The sequence below is a fragment of the Diabrotica virgifera genome, chromosome 9 (assembly GCF_917563875.1).
Source record: "Diabrotica virgifera virgifera chromosome 9, PGI_DIABVI_V3a".
NCBI classification, from domain to species: Eukaryota; Metazoa; Arthropoda; class Insecta; order Coleoptera; family Chrysomelidae; genus Diabrotica; species Diabrotica virgifera.
In genome coordinates, this window is record NC_065451.1 from 189,764,580 (window position 1) to 189,783,856 (window position 19,277).

Here is a 19,277-nt window from a genome sequence, read left to right on the forward strand (position 1 = left end):
CCAATATTTTATTTCCACGTTTTCTTGTATTATAGGCCAAGGCTGATAATATTGAAGTCCTCTATCCATATGGCTACTGTTATTCTGAAATATTTTGTGGTCCTTCTCTTTACACTGTTTAAGAGCAGTTGGTCTATATTAATCATTTAAAAACATATTTATTGGAGATATGTGAGGCCCACGATATCTTTAAGATCTGAGATAGCACCACAATACGAATGCTTTCAATTTACAATATGTGGCAAAATAAACAGTACTGAAATGAATATTGCAATGTTTATGATTATTTATATATTTAGTATATATTATATAACCCCACTATTGCCTGGTCCCAAGCCCAGGATGCGAAAGGAGGAGGGTTGTACGTGAGGTTAGCGACCTCACTACATAAAAAATACTATTGCTAAAGAAACCTCTACAAGCCTCGGAAATAGGACGGATAAAGCGATGAAGATATATTATATAGCTCTGCAAACATTATTCAAGGTGACGTTCCCGATAAAACAGATGATAAATATGCCCTCTGGCACGAAAAAATGTTTAATTCTAGTTCTTAATTCCGGAATATCAGACGGTGGGTCGGTCTGCCTCCTTCAGTATTTCCCATATGTACCCATCAGGTGGCGTTGGGTCTGGTGAGTAGCGATCTCGCAACATGATCGAGAAGTATTCGAAGTGACTCCCTGGCCGTGTGACAGATTGTCCAGTCTTGCTGAAACCATTGTTGATTTTAAGCTTGGACCATTTTGCGACCTTCTGTATGACCGAAAATAATACCCAGCGATAAATTTTTTTTCTGCAAAACTGAGTACCATCCTGAAACACCTAACATTTAGAGCCCGTTCACATGAGAGACACTTAACGCTTGTTTTGATAACGCACGATTAAAAACTAAATAATATTTTATTTGAGACCGTTCACATGCCAACGCGCGTTTTAATGATTTAAGAGGAAGAAGCAGAAGAAGAGGAAGAAAAAAAATGTTAAAAATTTTCAGTTATTTTTGTTTATACCTTTTACTTTTGTTATTTTCCCTTTTACGACAAAAGTATTAGGAATAATAAACTTGTAGACAATTTAATTGGCTTTAATTTAAAATAGTTCATTACAAATAATGTCTTACAAAATTTTCTCTAGGCCTACTAGTTTACGAAATACAGAGCAAAAGCCTTTGCACCTCTTTTTGCAATATGGCGGCCGGGGGACAACGTTGGCGATCCCACAAACTTGAACTTATGCTTATACTAACCCCCCTCTACGTCAAAAAATAAAATTAAGTCTTCTGAAAAATGCAACCCTAAATGTAATTATTCAATGGACTAGCCAGGCAATATAAACTAATTTTTCATGGAGTTGTAAAAATCTGTTTTGACTGTTCTTAACTCTGGCAGACTTAAGAGTACCTACCCAAACAGTTATAAAGCTGTAGATACACATCCTGTATATCAACTTGATAATGTTAATCTTGAATAAAATTGTGTCAATATCATGGACATTCTACAGAGTTTACACTGTAATTAACATTTTATCACTAATTGATATTAAGCAATAACAAAGTGCACAGTTATAATGCAGTTTGTATTATCCCCGATATCTCGACAATAGTACATAGGTAGTTAAGAAATCATGAAACGCATTTTTCTTCTCTGGTTTTTGATACAAATCACAAGTGGTGCCCGAATTTTAGCGGTTATTGGTAATCCTTCATTCAGCCACCAACTTTTTTACAGACCAATATGGTTGGAACTCGCAAAAAGAGGTCACGACATAGTTCTTCTTACCACAGATCCAATGCCAGAAGTACCAGCCAATATCAAACAAATAGATTGGCACTTCGCGTACGAAATCAGACATAATAAGTACGACCTAGCAAAGAGAATGAAAGACTGCAATTTTAATATATTTACAATCATGAACAGCTTTCAAGAGGTGTTTCATGATATTGTAGATGAGGAATTATCATCTCCAGAGGTCCAGGTTTTAATTCGTAATGAAACGGAATATTTTGATCTAGTTATAACAGAGTATTTACCAGCGACATTGACTGCATTTTCAGAGAGGTTCAAATGTTCGTTTGTTACGGTATTTTCTACTGAAGTTGGTAACTCTTACCACCAGGTATTAGGGAACATGCTAAATCCAGTTCTATATCCAGAACACATGGCTTCTTACGAAATAAATCTTAATTTTGAACAAAGGCTGTCCAGTACTCTGTACTGGCTCTACAACAGTTTTTATAAACAGTCTAGTTGGGACAAAATGAATGACGCCTTACTGAAGAAACATTTTGGACAATTGCCACCGTTGAGGGATATTGTTAGAAATGTTAGTGTAGTGCTAGTAAATTCTCATCATGTTTTTAGTTCCAAACCCATGGGACCTGGGTTTATTAGAATAGGAGGTGGTTTACATGTCAGCCAGAAGAATGAGTTACCACAGGTATGTGTATTCTGTTTAATTTTTTTACAATATATTAAAACTTTAACAAGCTAATATACACATACAGCTGTTCCAAATATTGTATGTGGTATACCACAAGGTTCAGTATTGGGTCCTCTACTTTTCCTGATCTTTATTAATGACATCACTAGTTTAAAAATCGATGGAAAAGTTTTTCTTTTTTGCTGATGATACCAGTATCACTTGGAGCAACTTAAATATTGCAACTCTTCATATTACTATAACTTCTGATCTACTATCTACTAACAATAAAATCCTTGTCCGATTCTATTTTAGTCCCTTTTAGCGTAGATAAAACAGTAGCATTATCCTATAAAAGAGCTCTTCAACCCTTACTTCTTTATAACAGCCAGATCAGTATCATTGATTCTGTAAAGTTTTTTGGTATTTGTTTAGGTAGCAACCTTAAATGGTCCCTTCATATCGATGTGTTAAGCAAGAAACTATCCTCAGCTTGCTATGCAATAAGATCTGTTTCAAAGGAAATCAATTTAGCCTCTTTCAAAATAACATATTTTTCTTTGTTCGAGTCGCATCTTCAATATGGTCTTCCTTTTTGGGGTTCTGGTACAGCTGCCCAATCAGATGTTATTTTTAAATTGCAAAAAAGAGCAATAAGATATCTGTTTGACCTTAAGAAGAACAACACATTGCAGAAGCTACTTCACTTACTTTTTACTTTTTCGTGTCTGGATCCGACTACTGTTTTTCTGCCCAATATCGGGCCACGTCTACACCCTTTGTATTTGCGAGCCATAAATCATCGAGGGTGCACTGTGATGGGCAAAGTCTGCATACTCTCAGGTGCTCCGCGTTCTGTATTTCCCCACATTCACAAAGTGCGTCGTTATCTGTCTTGATGCCCCATTTAATGAGATTCTGTTTTACAGGGGCAACACCTGTGCGTATGCGGTTGAGTGTCCGCCAGGTTCTCCAGTCCAGGTTCATTCCATTAGGTCGTTCTGGATGTAGGGGAACAGTTCGGGTGGTTCGACGCTGACATTTCTCATAAACCTTTTCCTTGATTTAAGTCGGCTAGTTCCTGGCGGTTCGTCAAACCCGTATAATTGGTGCCTTTCATCGAAAGTTTGCCTGAACTTCTCCACATATTGTGAGGCGCATCTACGCTCGTCTGGTGATGCGAATCCAGCTGCCTGGTACAGTAGGGGTAGAGGGGTAGGCTTCATGCAACCGGTCATTATTCTACATGTTTCATTTAACGCCGTGGTGACTTGTTGGGCGTGTCTAGATCTACCCCAAACGGGACAAGCATATTCCCCTGTTGAGAAACATAAGGCCTCAGCTGTTGACTTTAAGACCTGAGTGTTTGCACCCCACTTGCTCCCTACAAGTTTCCGGAGAAGGTTGTTTCTCGTAGAGAGCTTTTGTCTTGTGCTCTGACAGTGGAATTTACACCTTAGTGACCGGTCTAGTATCACTCCAAGATATTTGGGCCTATCAGTATGTTCCAAGCATTGTCCTTCCCAAGAAACATTCAGTTTTACTACATGCGCCAGATGGTTGTTGAGATGGAATGCACATACTTGGGTTTTTGTAGGGTTTGGTTTTAATGAGTTTTGTTTGTAGTAAGTTGACATCATGTTTAAAGCCTCTTCCATTGTCGACTCCACTTGTGTGAGTGTTTTCCCCTTTACGGCGATACCAAGGTCGTCAGCGTAAACAAAACTCTCAGTCTGAGTGTGCATTGGTTGGTCGTTGGTGTAGATGTTAAATAGGGACGGCGCCAGAACGCTTCCTTGAGGTAGGCCATTTTTTTGGGTTCTCCATCTGCTCTTCTTTCCATTTAGCACAACGTAGAAGCGTCTATTACACAATAGTGATCTAATGATATTTACCAGGTCATAGTCAAGCACAGTGTTATAGATCTTAGTTAGCAAGGTTCTGTGGTTTATAGTATCATAGGCCGCTCTGAGGTCTATCAAGGCTACTCCCACTATCTCTTTCTGTTCAAATCCCTCCTCTATGTACTCTGTTAGGTTCAGCACTTGGCCTGTGCATGATTTACCTGGTCTGAAGCCTGCTTGTTGTGGGATTAGTTTTGCATCTAATTTTTCCTGGATGCGGTTCAAAATGAGGCGTTCATACAATTTATATAAATGACATAGCAGAGATATCGGACGGTAGCTACCCGGTAGTTCAGGGTCTTTCCCAGATTTCAGAAGGGCTACTACTCCAAAGAAGCTACTTCAAAGATCACAGGATTCTAACACTACTTTCTTGATCAACCATCTCCCTCTACAAATTAAATCTGCAACATCTTTCACCAAGTTCCGTAAAATGACAAAAGCCTATCTATCTGAAAGATTATATCATTCAGTAGCAGAGTTTCTTAGCCAATAAAGCCACTAAAAAATTGCAGTATTATTATGTATAATATATAATAGATATTTAATATATAATAAATAATATATAATAGAATTTTAATATATATTTGAGTGTCACATGCAGCAGCTTAACTTAGCTTATTAAATTTCTTAAGGTAGATTATGCAATTTGCATTTTTTTTAATTTTGCAACATATTATTATTGATTTTTGTTTCACTTCATTATTTTTTATTTATATTGACGATTTATATAATTTTAGTAAATTGCATTTGTAATTGTTTGTATGTATGACTCTTTGTAAGCTTTGTCTATAAAATTGTAAAATTTTTCATGACGATAAAGCATATTTCTATTCTATTCTATTCTATTCTATTCTATTCTATTCTATTCTATTCTATTCTATTCTATTCTATTCTATTCTATTCTATTCTATTCTATTCTATTCTATTCTATTCTGTTCTATTCTATTCTATTCTATTCTATTCTATTCTATTCTATTCTATTCTATTCTATTCTATTCTATTCTATTCTATTCTATTCTATTCTATTCTATTCTATTCTATTCTATTCTATTCTATTCTATTCTATTCTATTCTATTCTATTCTATTCTATTCTATTCTATTCTATTCTATTCTATTCTATTCTGTTCTATTCTATTCTATTCTATAGAACCAACTTGCCAATGTAGCAAATTAAGATAAGCTTCTGTTGGAGTGAATGCCAAGAGAGTGATAAACTCCAACAGAAGTGGGAAAAAGAAGGATAACTTACTGTAAGCTAATGGAACAAAAATATGTGGCTTCTACGTTGAGAAGCCTAAGTAACAAAATACTACTTTTGCAGTAGTATTCGTAGAGGAAGATGCAAAGATGAAGAATGTGAGATGGGTGGATAATGAAATTATGAATAGATAGATATAAACTGAATAGGAAGGAAGGATTCGGCCAATTTACACGCCTGGCAAGACAGTAAATTAAAGGAAATAACAATGATGGCTAGGAAAGGAGATATGAAGATAATGCTCAGAACTATTATTCTATTCTACTCTATTCTATTCTATTCTATTATATTTTAATTTTTCATATGATTTTGTCAAATGCTTTTTCAAAATCAATATAACAAACAAACAAGTCCATATTCATATGATAAAGATAAATATAGAACGGTAATAAATAAATAAAAAACGCTTGCATTTTTCCACAAATTTAAAAAAAAAAGTTAACCAAGGAGAATTTGGGAAGAAGTTAATCACTTTTTTTAATTCATAGCAGCTTTGTCTATAACAATTAAGATTGGCAATTATAATTGGCATTAGTTGAAAGAACATACTTTATAATTTTAACATGCTGAATTCGAAAAAGTTTGCCTTTCAACGGAATCGTCCACAAAGCTTTAAAATGTGGTCCTCAAAATAGGCCGTCTATATGAAACACTCGGGAGCGATGGAGGGGGAAGAAGATGTTGATTATATATCTGGTTCTTGTTTATGGATTTTGACGATTTTTTATATGTACTATAAATAACAAATACATAGTATCAATTACATTATTTATTTTTAGGATATTAAATCATTTTTAGATTCAGCAGCCGAAGGTGTAATATATTTCAGCTTAGGCACTAACGTGAGGAGTAGTAATATTCAACAGGATATTTTAAACAAATTTTTGAATGTATTTAAACGCCTACCTTATAAAATTTTATGGAAACTAGATGCTGATATCCCAGATATACCAGCTAATATTAAAATTTTTAAATGGGTACCCCAACAAGATGTTTTAAGTGAGTAAATATTACTATTCGTCTATTGTGAGCAATGACAGATCAATACTAATTAGAAAGCAGTGTAAGACTTTGAAATACCTGAACATACAATAGTATCAGCTATCTAAGAGACTCGTTAATATTTCCCAGAGACTAATTATGTTCTTTTTTCACTGCGTCTCCCAATCGAAGGTTGGATATCATCATCACTATCTTTACTCTATTTACCGCTGCTCTGAAAAGTTCTATGGAACTACATTTAAAGCAGTCCCTTAAATTTTTCAACCACGACACTTTCCTTCTTCCTATACTCCTTCATCCTCTAGTCTTTTCCTGTATTATCAGTCTTAGCATTTCATATCGCAGTCCCCTCATTACGTGTCCCAGATATTGTAACTTTCGTATTTTTATCGTGTTTATTATTTTGTATTCTTTGCCCATTTCTCGCAATATTTCCGTGTTCGTTTCCTTCTGTGACCATGCTATTTTAAGCATCCTTCTGTAACAACACGTTTCAAATGACTGTAGCTTATTTACATATTCTTGCTCCAATGTCCAACTTTTAAGTTCATATTGAAGTATCGAGAACACGTAGCATCTTGGAGCTCTTACTCTTAGTTCTAATCTAAGGTCTTTTTCGGAGAGAATTGTTTTCATTTTTACAAACGCATTTCTCGCTATTTCTAGCCTGGCCCTTATTTCCGTTTTTAATTATTATTGTCTGAAATCCAGGTTCCTAGGTACTTGTTTCCCTTTCTATCGGTAGGTGCATTTCCCAAATGTTTTCCTTAGTTATTATCATGTATTTGGTCTTTTTTATATTCATTTTTAGTTCATATGTTTCATAGAAACTGTTTGTTTTGTTTAATAGTATACTCTGGGCTAATTAGCAAAATTCATGGAAAAGTGATTTACCAGAAATTTTATTGGTGGAATCAAATTATAAGATCCTATATATTAATAATATAGGTATGCAAAGTCCGCAGATAGTGTGCTACTTTTTTTATAAACAAAATGGCGCCGACAAATCGTATTTTTTTCAATTATTGCTCTATAACTCCAAAGATTTTTAACATTACAACAAAAATACCCAAATAAAAATTCACTGCAATTAAATTCTGTATAGAGATATGTTTTTCCCGATTTGCTCCGACGAAAATTTTCCTCGGAAAATGCGGGTTTTCCCAACAAGAACTCTAATTTTCAAATAAAGTTTTAGGTAAGTAATTATTAATCAATATTTAAATAACTTAGTGACATCAAAGCTGTCTTGGTATAGATTGTAATTCCAGAAGCCGGTGAAAATTAAACGAATATTATAGCAACAATTCAATTGTTAATTAACAATTTACGATCGCCATAATAACCAAAATAATCATGATACATTGATCAAACTTATAAAGATTATAAAGATGAGATGCTTATTTAATATTTTATCGACAAAATACAAATTTTTCGTTTTATTACATAATTATTAAATTTTGAAAAAAAATAGTTATAATACGCTGGTCTAATTAGTAAAGTACAAAGAAAGGTTATTTACCAGCAATTTTATTGCTGGAATCGAATAATATGATCCTATATATTAATAATATATGTATGCAAAGTCCGCAGATAGTGTGCTACTTCTTTAATTAACAAAATGGCGCCCCCAAATCGTGCTTTTTTCAATTATTGGTTTATAACTCCGAAGATTTTAACTTTAAATCAAAAACACCCAAATAAAAATTCACCCCAATTTAATTCTACATATAGGCACGTTTTTCCCGATTTGCTCTGATGAAAATTTTTCTCGGAAAATGTGGGTTTTCCCAACAAAATCTCGAATTTTCAAATAAATTTTTTGGGCAAGTAATTATTTATCAATAATTAAATAACTTGGTGAAATAAAAGCTTTCTTGGTATAGACTATAACTGCAGAAGCCGGTGAAAATTAAACGAATATTTGAGCAACAATTCAATTGTTAATTAACAATTTACAGTCGCAATAAAAACCAAAATAATCATGAGACATTGATCAAACTTAAAAAGATTATAAAGATGTGATGCCTATTTAATATTTTGTCGACAAAATATAATTTTTTTATTTTTTTGCATAATCTTTAATTGTTTAAAAAAATAGTTATAAACAAATTAACATTTTTCAGAAATTGTTTATTATATTCTAATTTTAAAAATACTTAAAATGCGTATTTCAAAGGTCTTGGAAATGAATGCTTCAAAAAAATTTTCCAACCATTTGCAAAAAAAGTTATGAAACAGCAAAGTAAATATACGATTGCTCCGTTGTTTATAATTTGTTTTAATTGTTTCAAAGCTTAAAAGTGAGTCTGTGCTGTGGTACAATCTAATTACTCACAAATAATATCAAATATTAGTTCAATGGTTCTACATATTTTAATCAAAGATTAAAAATACTTTTTTTTGTAATTTTTAGCGCGACAGTAGGCTTGATACAGAGCCGGAGATGTTCACTCGAAGCGACTGACACGCTTTAAACTCGCGGGAGTTGTGTATGTGGACGGGTATAATACATAATACATAGCTACGGTACTGTATTAGTCTACTTTCACACTTGTAAATTACAAAAAAAATATATTTATAATCTAATTAAAATATAACCATTAAACTAATAACCGATATTTTTTGTAAATAATTAGCTTGTACTTTAAACTCACTTTTACGCTTTGAAAGAATTAAAAAAATTATAAACAACGCAGTAATCGTATGTTTACTTTGCTGTTTCATAACTTTTTTGCAAATGGTTGTAAAAAAGTTTTAAAACATTCATTTTCAAGATATTTGAAATACGCATTTGAACTATTTTTTAAAATTAGAATATAATAAAAACTTTCTGATAAACGTTAATTCGTTTATAACTATTTTTTTAACATTTAAAGATTATGCAAAAAAATAAAAAAATAATTATATTTTGTCGACAAAATGTTAAATAGGCATTTCATCTTTATAAGATTTCAAAGTTCGATCAGTGTATCATAATTATTTTGGTTATTATTGCGACCGTAAATTATTAATTAACAATTGAATTGTTGCTAAAACATTCGTTTAATTTTCACCAGCTTCTGGAACTATAGTCCAAACCAAGAAGGCTTTTAAATCACCAAATTATTTAATTATTGGTAGATAATTACTTATCTAAAACTTAATTTGAAAATTAAAGATTTTGTTGGGAAACCCGGATTTTCCGAGGAAAATTTTCATCGGAGCAGATCGGAAAAACATATCTCTATGCAGAATTTAATTGCGGTGAATTTTTATTTAAGTGTTTTGTTTGTAAAGTTAAAAACTTCGGAGTTATAGAGAAATAATTGAAAAAAACACGATTTTCGGGCGCCATTTTGTTTATAAAAAAAGTAGCACACTATCTGCAGACTTTACATACCTATATTATTAATATATATAATCATAAGCTTCGATTCCAGCAATAAAATTGCTGGTAAATAACTTTTCCGAAAAATGGCCTATTCTCCGATATAATCAGCCCAGACTAGTAATGGAGTTGTTCAGCAGATCTCGCCATAATCACGGTGCCATCTGCATCTTATGTTATTAATAGATCCTCCGTTAATTATCATTCCTTCACTTTGAGATAGTAGTGCTTCTTTAAAATTGGCTTCTCTAGATACATTAAATAGTAATGGAGACATAATACATCCCTGTCTAACTCCATTCCTGATATCAATTTCTGGACTGGAGTCATTATCAATTACAATTGTTGTCCTTGATTCCAGTAAAGCTTTGTTATTATTTGTAAGTCTTTTTTGTCTAAGTCCTTTGTCTTTCGAAGTTGGTCTAATATTTCATGACTTACTTTGTCAATTGCGTTTCCAAATTCAGCCTAACAAACATCACATCCACATTCATATCCATGTATCTTTGAGCTAAAACATTAAATGCAAATAACGCCTCTCTGGTTCCTAGTCCGTTTCTGAACTCAAACTGACTATCATCTATGCCTTCTTCCAGGGCTCTATCTATCTAAGAGTCTCATTAATCAACTCCACTCAGGGTGCTATTGGTCGAGGTGTAGAACTCCATAAACACAGAGACATGTTAACCGTAGACAATGCATACTGAGCAAAAAATTGGTGGTCTATCTATCTCTTTTTACTAAGCGATACCGCTCATAATATGACGGACAAAGATGGCTAGACCACTCAAAATGAATATTGACCAATGGCGTCCTTGATATCCGCGTTACACCTCGATACACAGCCCATCGTTAGCCTAATCTACAGGTTAATTTATCTATGCATAAACAAGAGATCTTTCTTGGCATTTATTTTTGGTTTTTGTCACTGGCTTGGTTTAACCTTAGTTTAATATCTGTTACAAGCAGTTGGCGATCAGATCCAATATCTGCTCCTGGAAATGTAGTGACTTATTTGACGGCATTTCGGAAGCGCACACTTACAAGTATATAATCTATTTGATTTCTTGAAGACCCAGTATTACTGCCATCATCAAATGAGTCTTTCCAAGTATATAGTCGTTGCTTGGGTAGTTTGTACCAGGTGTTTGCAATGATCATGTCATGTTGCAATTAATTTAATTTGATTTAATTTATTTATTTTAAATTTATTTACCTTTCTTAAATATAAGCGTGCACTTATAATAAAAGTTTTTTAGGGCATAAAAATATAAAATTATTTATAACCCAATGTGGAGCACAGTCCATGGAAGAATCCATACTTGCAGAAGTGCCTCTATTGGTCATACCATTTATTAGCGATCAAAAAATGAATGCTCAAAAAATCGTTAACAGAGGATTGGGTATAGAAATTGACAGAACAACTATGACAGATCAGCTTTTGTATGAATCTATCATGGAACTAATAAATAACGAAAGGTAAGAGAAATAATAAACTCAACTGTTATTCAAGTACATTTCATAACAGCCAATGGTTCATTCTACTGTACAGCGTAAGAAGTACGAAAGTAAATTGCTCTTGTAATGACAATGTTTTGACCAGTGGCGTAACTAGTCTGACCTGCGCCCCAATGCAAGTATTCCTCGTACGCCCCTATTCCCAGACTTATCCCCCCCCCACACACACACACAACCTCCTAAGAAACTAACGATATTTCTCCGTATTTTTAGGGGATACTATTTCAGTACACACGACATTGTACAAGCAATATCCAATCAAAGAACAATTATTCCAAGAAATATAACAATAATTTTAAAGTTAATTATTAAAAACATTATTATTCAAAAAATTAATTAAAAGTAAAATTAAGGCGCTATCCTAGTGTAAAAGTACGAAATTCACATACTTTTTTGTTAATTTCTAAAATAAAAAGAACTGTACCAATTGTTTTGAAAATTTGCATGAGCATTTATTATAAAAAGAAGTACATGTAAAATAATTTTCATAAAAAAATTTCGAAAATTAAACGATTTATGCGCCATCTACTTGCACCGTGAAAATAAAAACATAGCTCCACTGCTGCAGTAATTGGGACTAATAGAGACCTAGTCCTGTCGCCAGGGGGGGTACAACGGCCTCGTTAATTCAGATGGACTTACCCAAGTTTTTTTTATGTATTTTGACCCGTAGAACCCGAATTTTTTGGGTAACAGTTGATCCGGATGTCGATAAGATTGTTATAGACCAAGAACTTGAGGAATCAAATAACAGCGATTTTTGGCAAAACAAAACAATATTTTGTATTTTTTGGGTCATTTTAAGCAAAAAATATTTCTACAAGTTTTTTAGTAGGATGCACAGTTTTCGAGATAAACGCGGTTGAACTTTCAAAAAATCGAAAAACTGCAATTTTTAAACCCGAATAACTTTTGATTAAAAAATAAAATAGCAATTCTGCTTAGCGCCTTTGAAAGTTCAAGTCAAATTATGTCGGTTTTGATTATTTGCATTGCTAAAAATTTATTGTGTTATTGTTAAACAAAGCTACAAACAACTAGTGCGTGAGTGATGTTTCTATGATTTCTCATTTAAAATCGAACGAGTAGGTAGAATAGGTACTAGTGCAATCAAGACTATTTCTACGTTACATGCGTTAAAACGCATGTAAAAGCACGGGAAACCCTACGTGTTTATAGCTTTGTTAAACAATAAAAAAATAAATTTTTACCAACGCAAATAATCAAAACCGATATAATTTGACTTAAACTTTCAAATGCGGTAAGCAGACTTGCTATTTTATTTTTTAATCAAAAGTTATTCGGGTTCAAAAATTGCAATTTTTCGATTTTTTTAAAGTTCAACCGCGTTTATCTCGAAAACTGTGCATCCTACGAAAAAACTTGTAGAAATATTTTTTACTTAAAATGGCCCAAAAAATACAAAATATTGTTTTGTTTTGCCAAAAATCGCTGTTATTTGATTCCTCAAGTTCTTGGTCTATAACAATCTTATCGACATCCGGATCAACTGTTACCCAAAAAATTCGTGTTCTACGGGTCAAAATACATAAAAAAAACTTGAGTAAGTCCATCTGAATTAACGAGGCCGTTGTACCCCCCCTGGCGACAGGACTAACCCTGAAACATGAAATTTCAAAGTTATTATTGAAATATAAGTTATTTTCTATACCATCAACTAGGGGTATTTGTAGCCGGCCACAGTCGCCCGTCTGTTATGACGCGAACGGAATAAAATACCACGAATATTTTTTACATTTTTTATTTTCGGGAAGCTACAGGGAGTTTTGCTGCAACATATTTTTTTGCTGAAATTTTTCCAGAATATCAGTTTTTTACGCCCCCCTAAGGCCTGCGCCCCAATGCACCGCATTGGTTGCATTGGCGTTAGTTACGCCACTGGTTTTGACCCACGATTAGTTTACCGTGAGTACACGTTGCTATAAAATATTACTTTAGCAAATTAAAATAATATACGACGACACTTTTCGATAGAACTCTTTATTGATTACTATACGTGTTTACAGATCTAATTTTTTCTGGCTACTCAATACTACTAAAAATACAAAACGGCTCTCCACCAGAGACATGTCTTATCTGTCGTACACAATTTCACCTTGGGAAAAACGTAATTACAAAATCGTCATCACAAGCAATTCTCAGAAGCTGACAAGAACTGCTTGAGTCGCCTAACAGTTAATTTCCAAATACCTGCTTTCTAAAGAGAAGGATTATGATACAAATGACAAATGTTACCCAGAAATATGGGTAAAAATGAATGTATTGTAATCTTTTAAGAGATTGCTGGAAACTAATTTACCCAAACTTTAGGAATTACTGATATGAATTTACATCGTAAAATAAAATCGAAAATCAAAATTAACTGGACTATAAGGAACTGAACAATATGAAACAAATAATCTCTAAATGATAAAAAAATCATTTTAGAATCTTTTTACATAATTAATAAGTACCTAGTTACTTATTGAATTCCTCATAGTTTTACTTGTATTGGGTTTTGATCATTCGGAGAAACTGATAATTTACTTGAGCGATAATCCCAAACCGGTTGAAAATAATGGTAGATACTCTAATAAGTTTGTCTTAGTGTCATATTCTTCTTCTTTTGGTGCCATTCGTTTCGAATATTGGCGACCATTCTGGGTATAATTGAATGGGTCCGCCTAATAACGTTGTAAGCGCCACTTCACTCGTTTTTAAGAAATCGAAAAAGAGGTTTTAAAATTATAACAAAGGCAAACTTAAACATTTTAACAGTTAATAATAAAGTTTGAAAATACAAAAAATTACAAACTGTATTACTCACCCTTAAAATGTATAAACTCACAATTATCACAATTTTAAAACTTTTTCTTCGACTTCTCCAAAAACTAACAATGTGGCGCTTACGTTATTCGGCGGACCCATTCAATTATTTTATTAAGTAATGCTTTAAATAGATTAGTTGTTGTTGTGGAGAACCATTTCCTCAGGTTCTTTAACCATAATATTCTTCTTCTCCCAGTTCCTCGCTTTCCTAATATTTTGCCTTGAAGGATTACCTTCAGTAATCTGTATTTAGTGCCGTTTCTCATTATGTGTCCGAGATATTCTAACTTTCTCCTTTCAATGGTATACATTACCTCTCTTTCTTTCCCCATCCTTTATAATACGGTATCGTTGGTTATCTTGTCCGTCCATGATTTCCTTAGGATTCGCCTGTATAGCCACATCTCGAAGGCTTCAAGTTTTTTTTCATTCCTTCAGTGAGTGTCCAGGATTCAACTCCGTAGTATAAGAAGATATAACATCGTAGGAGCCTTACTTTTGTCTCCAGATTAAGGTCGTGGCTTTTAAAGAGTTTGGCCATGTTATTGAATGCACTCCTACCCTTCTCTATTCTAATTTCTTGCGTGATCCCATTGTTCGTTTACTATTGTTATAGTCTGATATAGGATATACCTACATAATAATTTCATGTTCTTAGTAGATTCATAGAACATACTTTTCAGAAAAAGTATATACTGAGAATATGCGTAATTACCATTGGGAATGTGCAGAGCACATACTGAGTATATACTACATTACAGTACTTAAACGTTCTATGTATATACTTAGAATGTACTACCGCACTTCTTTTCAGTATATACCAAGAATGTTCTTTTTAGAACATTCCAAGGACGTGCTATAAACCTTCTATGTGTATACTTAGAACTTACTACCGCACATCTTTTTAGTTTATACCAAGAAGGTACTTTTTAGAATATTCCAAGGAAGTGTCATAAACCTTCTATTTATATACTTAGAACGTACCTACTACCGCACATCTTTGAATGGGAAGAATATATATTTTTAAGAATATTCTAAGAAAGTGCTATATTGCTTAGAAGTATGTTTTCAGCATCACCTAATCTCATCTTAGGTTCTACTGGTTCTACCAAATACTTATTATATTTACATATTTTAATTGCAAATGAGAATGTAGTTAGTACCTACATTCTACAATATTACTTAAAAAGTAAGTACATATTTATAAATTTTAGTTATTTATATAAATCATTATATATTTAGCTAAACTAAACTATGCATAAGTAACTAAAATTTATATAATACTTATATGTACTTACCTATTTAATGAGTTACCAAAATAGATTATATTTTATGTATTTTGAAGCACCGCAAACAAAATAAAGATATTACAATAAAGATATTGTATGTACCTATGTTCTTTAGTCCTAGTACTACATCATTCGTCTTCATCCTCAACACTACATAGATCCATAGATGATACAAATAATGAAATAATGCCTGTTTTCTTTTTCATATTTTACGGTTTTTTCCTATCCCTGATCCATTCAGGTAAGAAATGGTCAGATGGGGGATATGAATGTATGAATATTGTGGAATAACATCGGTGGTCAGTGTTGCCAAACGGAGAGAAATTTCCCTTTTTGCGGGAATTTTCAACATAAAAGGTGATAAAGGGAAAAAGTTAACTCAAAAGGTAACTTATCCATTCCAAATTGTAAAATATTAAGAAAAAATCAAAATATTTGAAAATAATTAAACATATCTTCTCAGATTTTGTAAACAGGAGGGAAGTTTTTTTTATAAAAGTGGGAATTTTTAAGGTAAGTTGACGGAAAAAGCTTACTCGACGGTTGGCAACGCCAAAGCCTTTGGTTGATTTGTTTGTGCAGTTTGGCACGTTTTGGTTCTGCGAAATGGCCCATTTTGAATTGAATGTACCTAAATTCAAATTCCAAGGATATAAAAATACTCATGATTCATGATAAACTCGAAATGGTAAAGTCATTTCAATTATGAAAACGAATTTTCAATAGTATCTATGTAAACATTAATATAATACAATTAATGTTTAAACTTTTTTACCATACAACAATTTTGAAATGAAATTCATCTAATACTACCTACATACATAAATTTTATTAATTATCTAAAATATAACGAAGTTGATAAGACTAATATTATTCATACTTCCTATACTATACATACAAATTATTTTTAAGATATTTTAAAAGTATCTACTTATAAGTATGTGTTAAGAATGTACTTATAAGTATGTGCTAAGAATATCCGATAAAGGTATATTCTAAGAATAGTATCTACTTATAAGTATGTGTTAAGAATGTACTTATAAGTATGTGCTAAGAATATTCGATAAAGGTATATTCTAAGAATAGTATCTACTTATAAGTATGTGTTAAGAATGTACTTATAAGTATGTGCTAAGAATATTCGATAAAGGTATATTCTAAGAATAAACTTTTACGAATATTCCGAGATACTACGTACACGAATGTACTCAGTATATTCGGTACGAGAATATACTTTAAAGTATATGCAAAGAACATGAAATTTAGAATGTTTTTTAAGGTACATGCTATGCTTGTACTACGCATATACTAAACAGAATATACTCCGACGAATGTTGGTAGTATATGCTTAGAACATGATACGAACATCATTGTTATGTGGGTAGTAGTTGTAATTGAAAAGGGTTTGTGTGTGTATTGATAGCTAAAATGACGAGACGTGTTTTAGATATAAATCAAGTAATATAAAGCATCGAGATTTTGTTTGGGAATGCATGACGATCGTAGGATGGTACGACGCCGCCGTGGAAAGCCGTATGGGATTTGCTGTTGAGAGGCATGTACACAGGATAGTTGGAGTAATGGTTTGGGGTGCTATTGCTTATGATCACCATTTGTGTTTATTTGAGACAGTATGATAGCTGCACGTAATGTTGATGCCATGTGACAAACCACTTAACTGCCTTATCTAGACGGCCGTCGACACGTCCGTTTTCAGCAAAACAACACGCCTCTCCATATTGATCGTCGAACTATAGACTTTCTCCAAGAACCTAGCGTTAATGTTTTGCCATGGCCATCCCATCCACCGGATTTAAATCCTATCGAACATGTGTGGGGTATGATGGGAAGGAGACTCTCCACTTTGCATCATCCTCCACAGACTCTGGCACAGTTAATTCATTAAGGTGCTTGGAATGAGGTGCCACAAGCAGACATCGATCATCTCATTTTGTCAATGCCTAAATAATTAGTTACAGGAGTGTATTCAGCTACGGGGTCGTCAAACGCATTATTAATATTTCGCACCCTCAGTGCAAGACTGCAATAAGTCAAAATAAGTAAGTTTCGAGATAAAGACGATTTTGTTTATTTTCGTGCTAATATCGGTGAAATAAGATACAAGTTTTAAGAAAAATTAACATTTCATTATGATTTTGCATGCTTTTCAGCCTATATTACATTAACCAAAAATAGAAATTTAAATAAAATAATATTAATGCAAAAAAAATTAGGAATTTCAAAGTTACAACACTTTTGCACGGAAAAAATTGTAAAAAATGTAGACACATTTACTTTTACAGTAAAACCTGTGTTACCGGCCACCTGCCAACATCGGCCACCTGTACTAACGGACAGTTTAAAAATTTCCCAAACCAATTATGTATATCTAGACTACCACCTTTCTATATCGGCCAATAGTTCTTTCATTTTTAGTGGCCGTTGCTGACAGGTTTTACCGTAGTTGTTGTCCTCTTCTCGTACATCATCTTGTGCCAAAATATTTTTATAAAAACTATGGTGGGCTTCTGGTATCATACCAGAATGGCATAAGTATACCAAATCTTTCTTTTTGGCCATTTGAATTTTTGGCTGTTCTTTGGCAAGTTTTCTGAGAATAGATATTTTTGACCTCTCAGTATTGTCAATACACAAGTTTTAAGATAACTGTTTTTCCTTTCATGAGAAAAAATACTTTTTGGTCGTAATTAGTCTTAATTTATGTGGTTTTAATCCAATCTAACAAATAAATGGTCAAACGACATCGCACACATCTTATGGAAAATAAATAAAATATCACACAAAGGACATAAAATTTACATGAATAGATTGGTCTCGAAAATCTTTGTTTATTGTCTCAGCCGTTAATGGAATACGTAGACGCGCTGTATATTAAAATTAAACACCACAGATATAGATATTAAAATAACAAATATCTTACTTTTTTCATTGCTAGTTATAGACCAGGGCGGATATGTAAAAATATTAGTACATTTGGACGTTGAGAGGTGACTCAAATTTTTTTGCAGAAATTGCTTGAAAATAACTCAAATAATAATATTTCAGTTATCCTCCCTCTCAAAAAGTTCCGGAACATTGTTTAAATAATCAAAATATCAAAAAATTAAGAAAAAATTCGATTTTTTTCTTGGTTTTTGATTATAACTTTAAAAGTATTCATTTCCAAAAAAATTTGTGCTGACCTAAAAGTTGCGTAATTAAATTTTCTATAATATAGAATTAGTTATAAATTTAAAAAATAGTCACCTTTGTTGCAAAATAGCAATAATTGCAAAAAAAACATACACAAACAGGTATTCGCATTTTACGTTTTTTAATCATTTATTCTAAACCTAGGCCCTTCATATTTTACCCACAAAAACTTTATGATACAGTAAAACAATACTGTGAATTTTATTATGATCGGTTTAATAGATTTTGCAAAAAAAAATTTGCAATCTAGCTTTCGCAAAAAAAATTCATTTTTTCAAAATGTTACAGGACTGAAAGTCAAGAAGATAGGAAGTTGAATTTTTTTTTTCTTATAGAAGTGTACTGTACCTTTCATTTGCAATTTGCAAAACTAAAATCGATTAACTACCACGGCGTCAGGAATTTTTTTAAATAAACATTAATTATTGGTGCTACACGCAGGACAGCGGATAGTTTGCTCTGATTGGGC

General features: G+C 32.7%; 1 protein-coding gene across 1 annotated transcript in view; it reads left to right on the forward strand.

The window, feature by feature from the left end:
* Nucleotides 1-1,562: 1,562 nt before the first annotated feature.
* Nucleotides 1,563-19,277, forward strand: part of LOC114329002 (UDP-glucosyltransferase 2) — a 31,854-nt gene continuing 14,139 nt past the window's right edge. Inside the window, exons 1-3 of the mRNA XM_028278013.2 lie at nucleotides 1,563-2,439; nucleotides 6,367-6,586; nucleotides 11,219-11,438. Of these exons, the coding sequence (XP_028133814.1) occupies nucleotides 1,627-2,439; nucleotides 6,367-6,586; nucleotides 11,219-11,438 (1,253 nt within the window). The 5' untranslated portion in view covers nucleotides 1,563-1,626. The remainder of the gene's footprint in view (nucleotides 2,440-6,366; nucleotides 6,587-11,218; nucleotides 11,439-19,277) is intronic.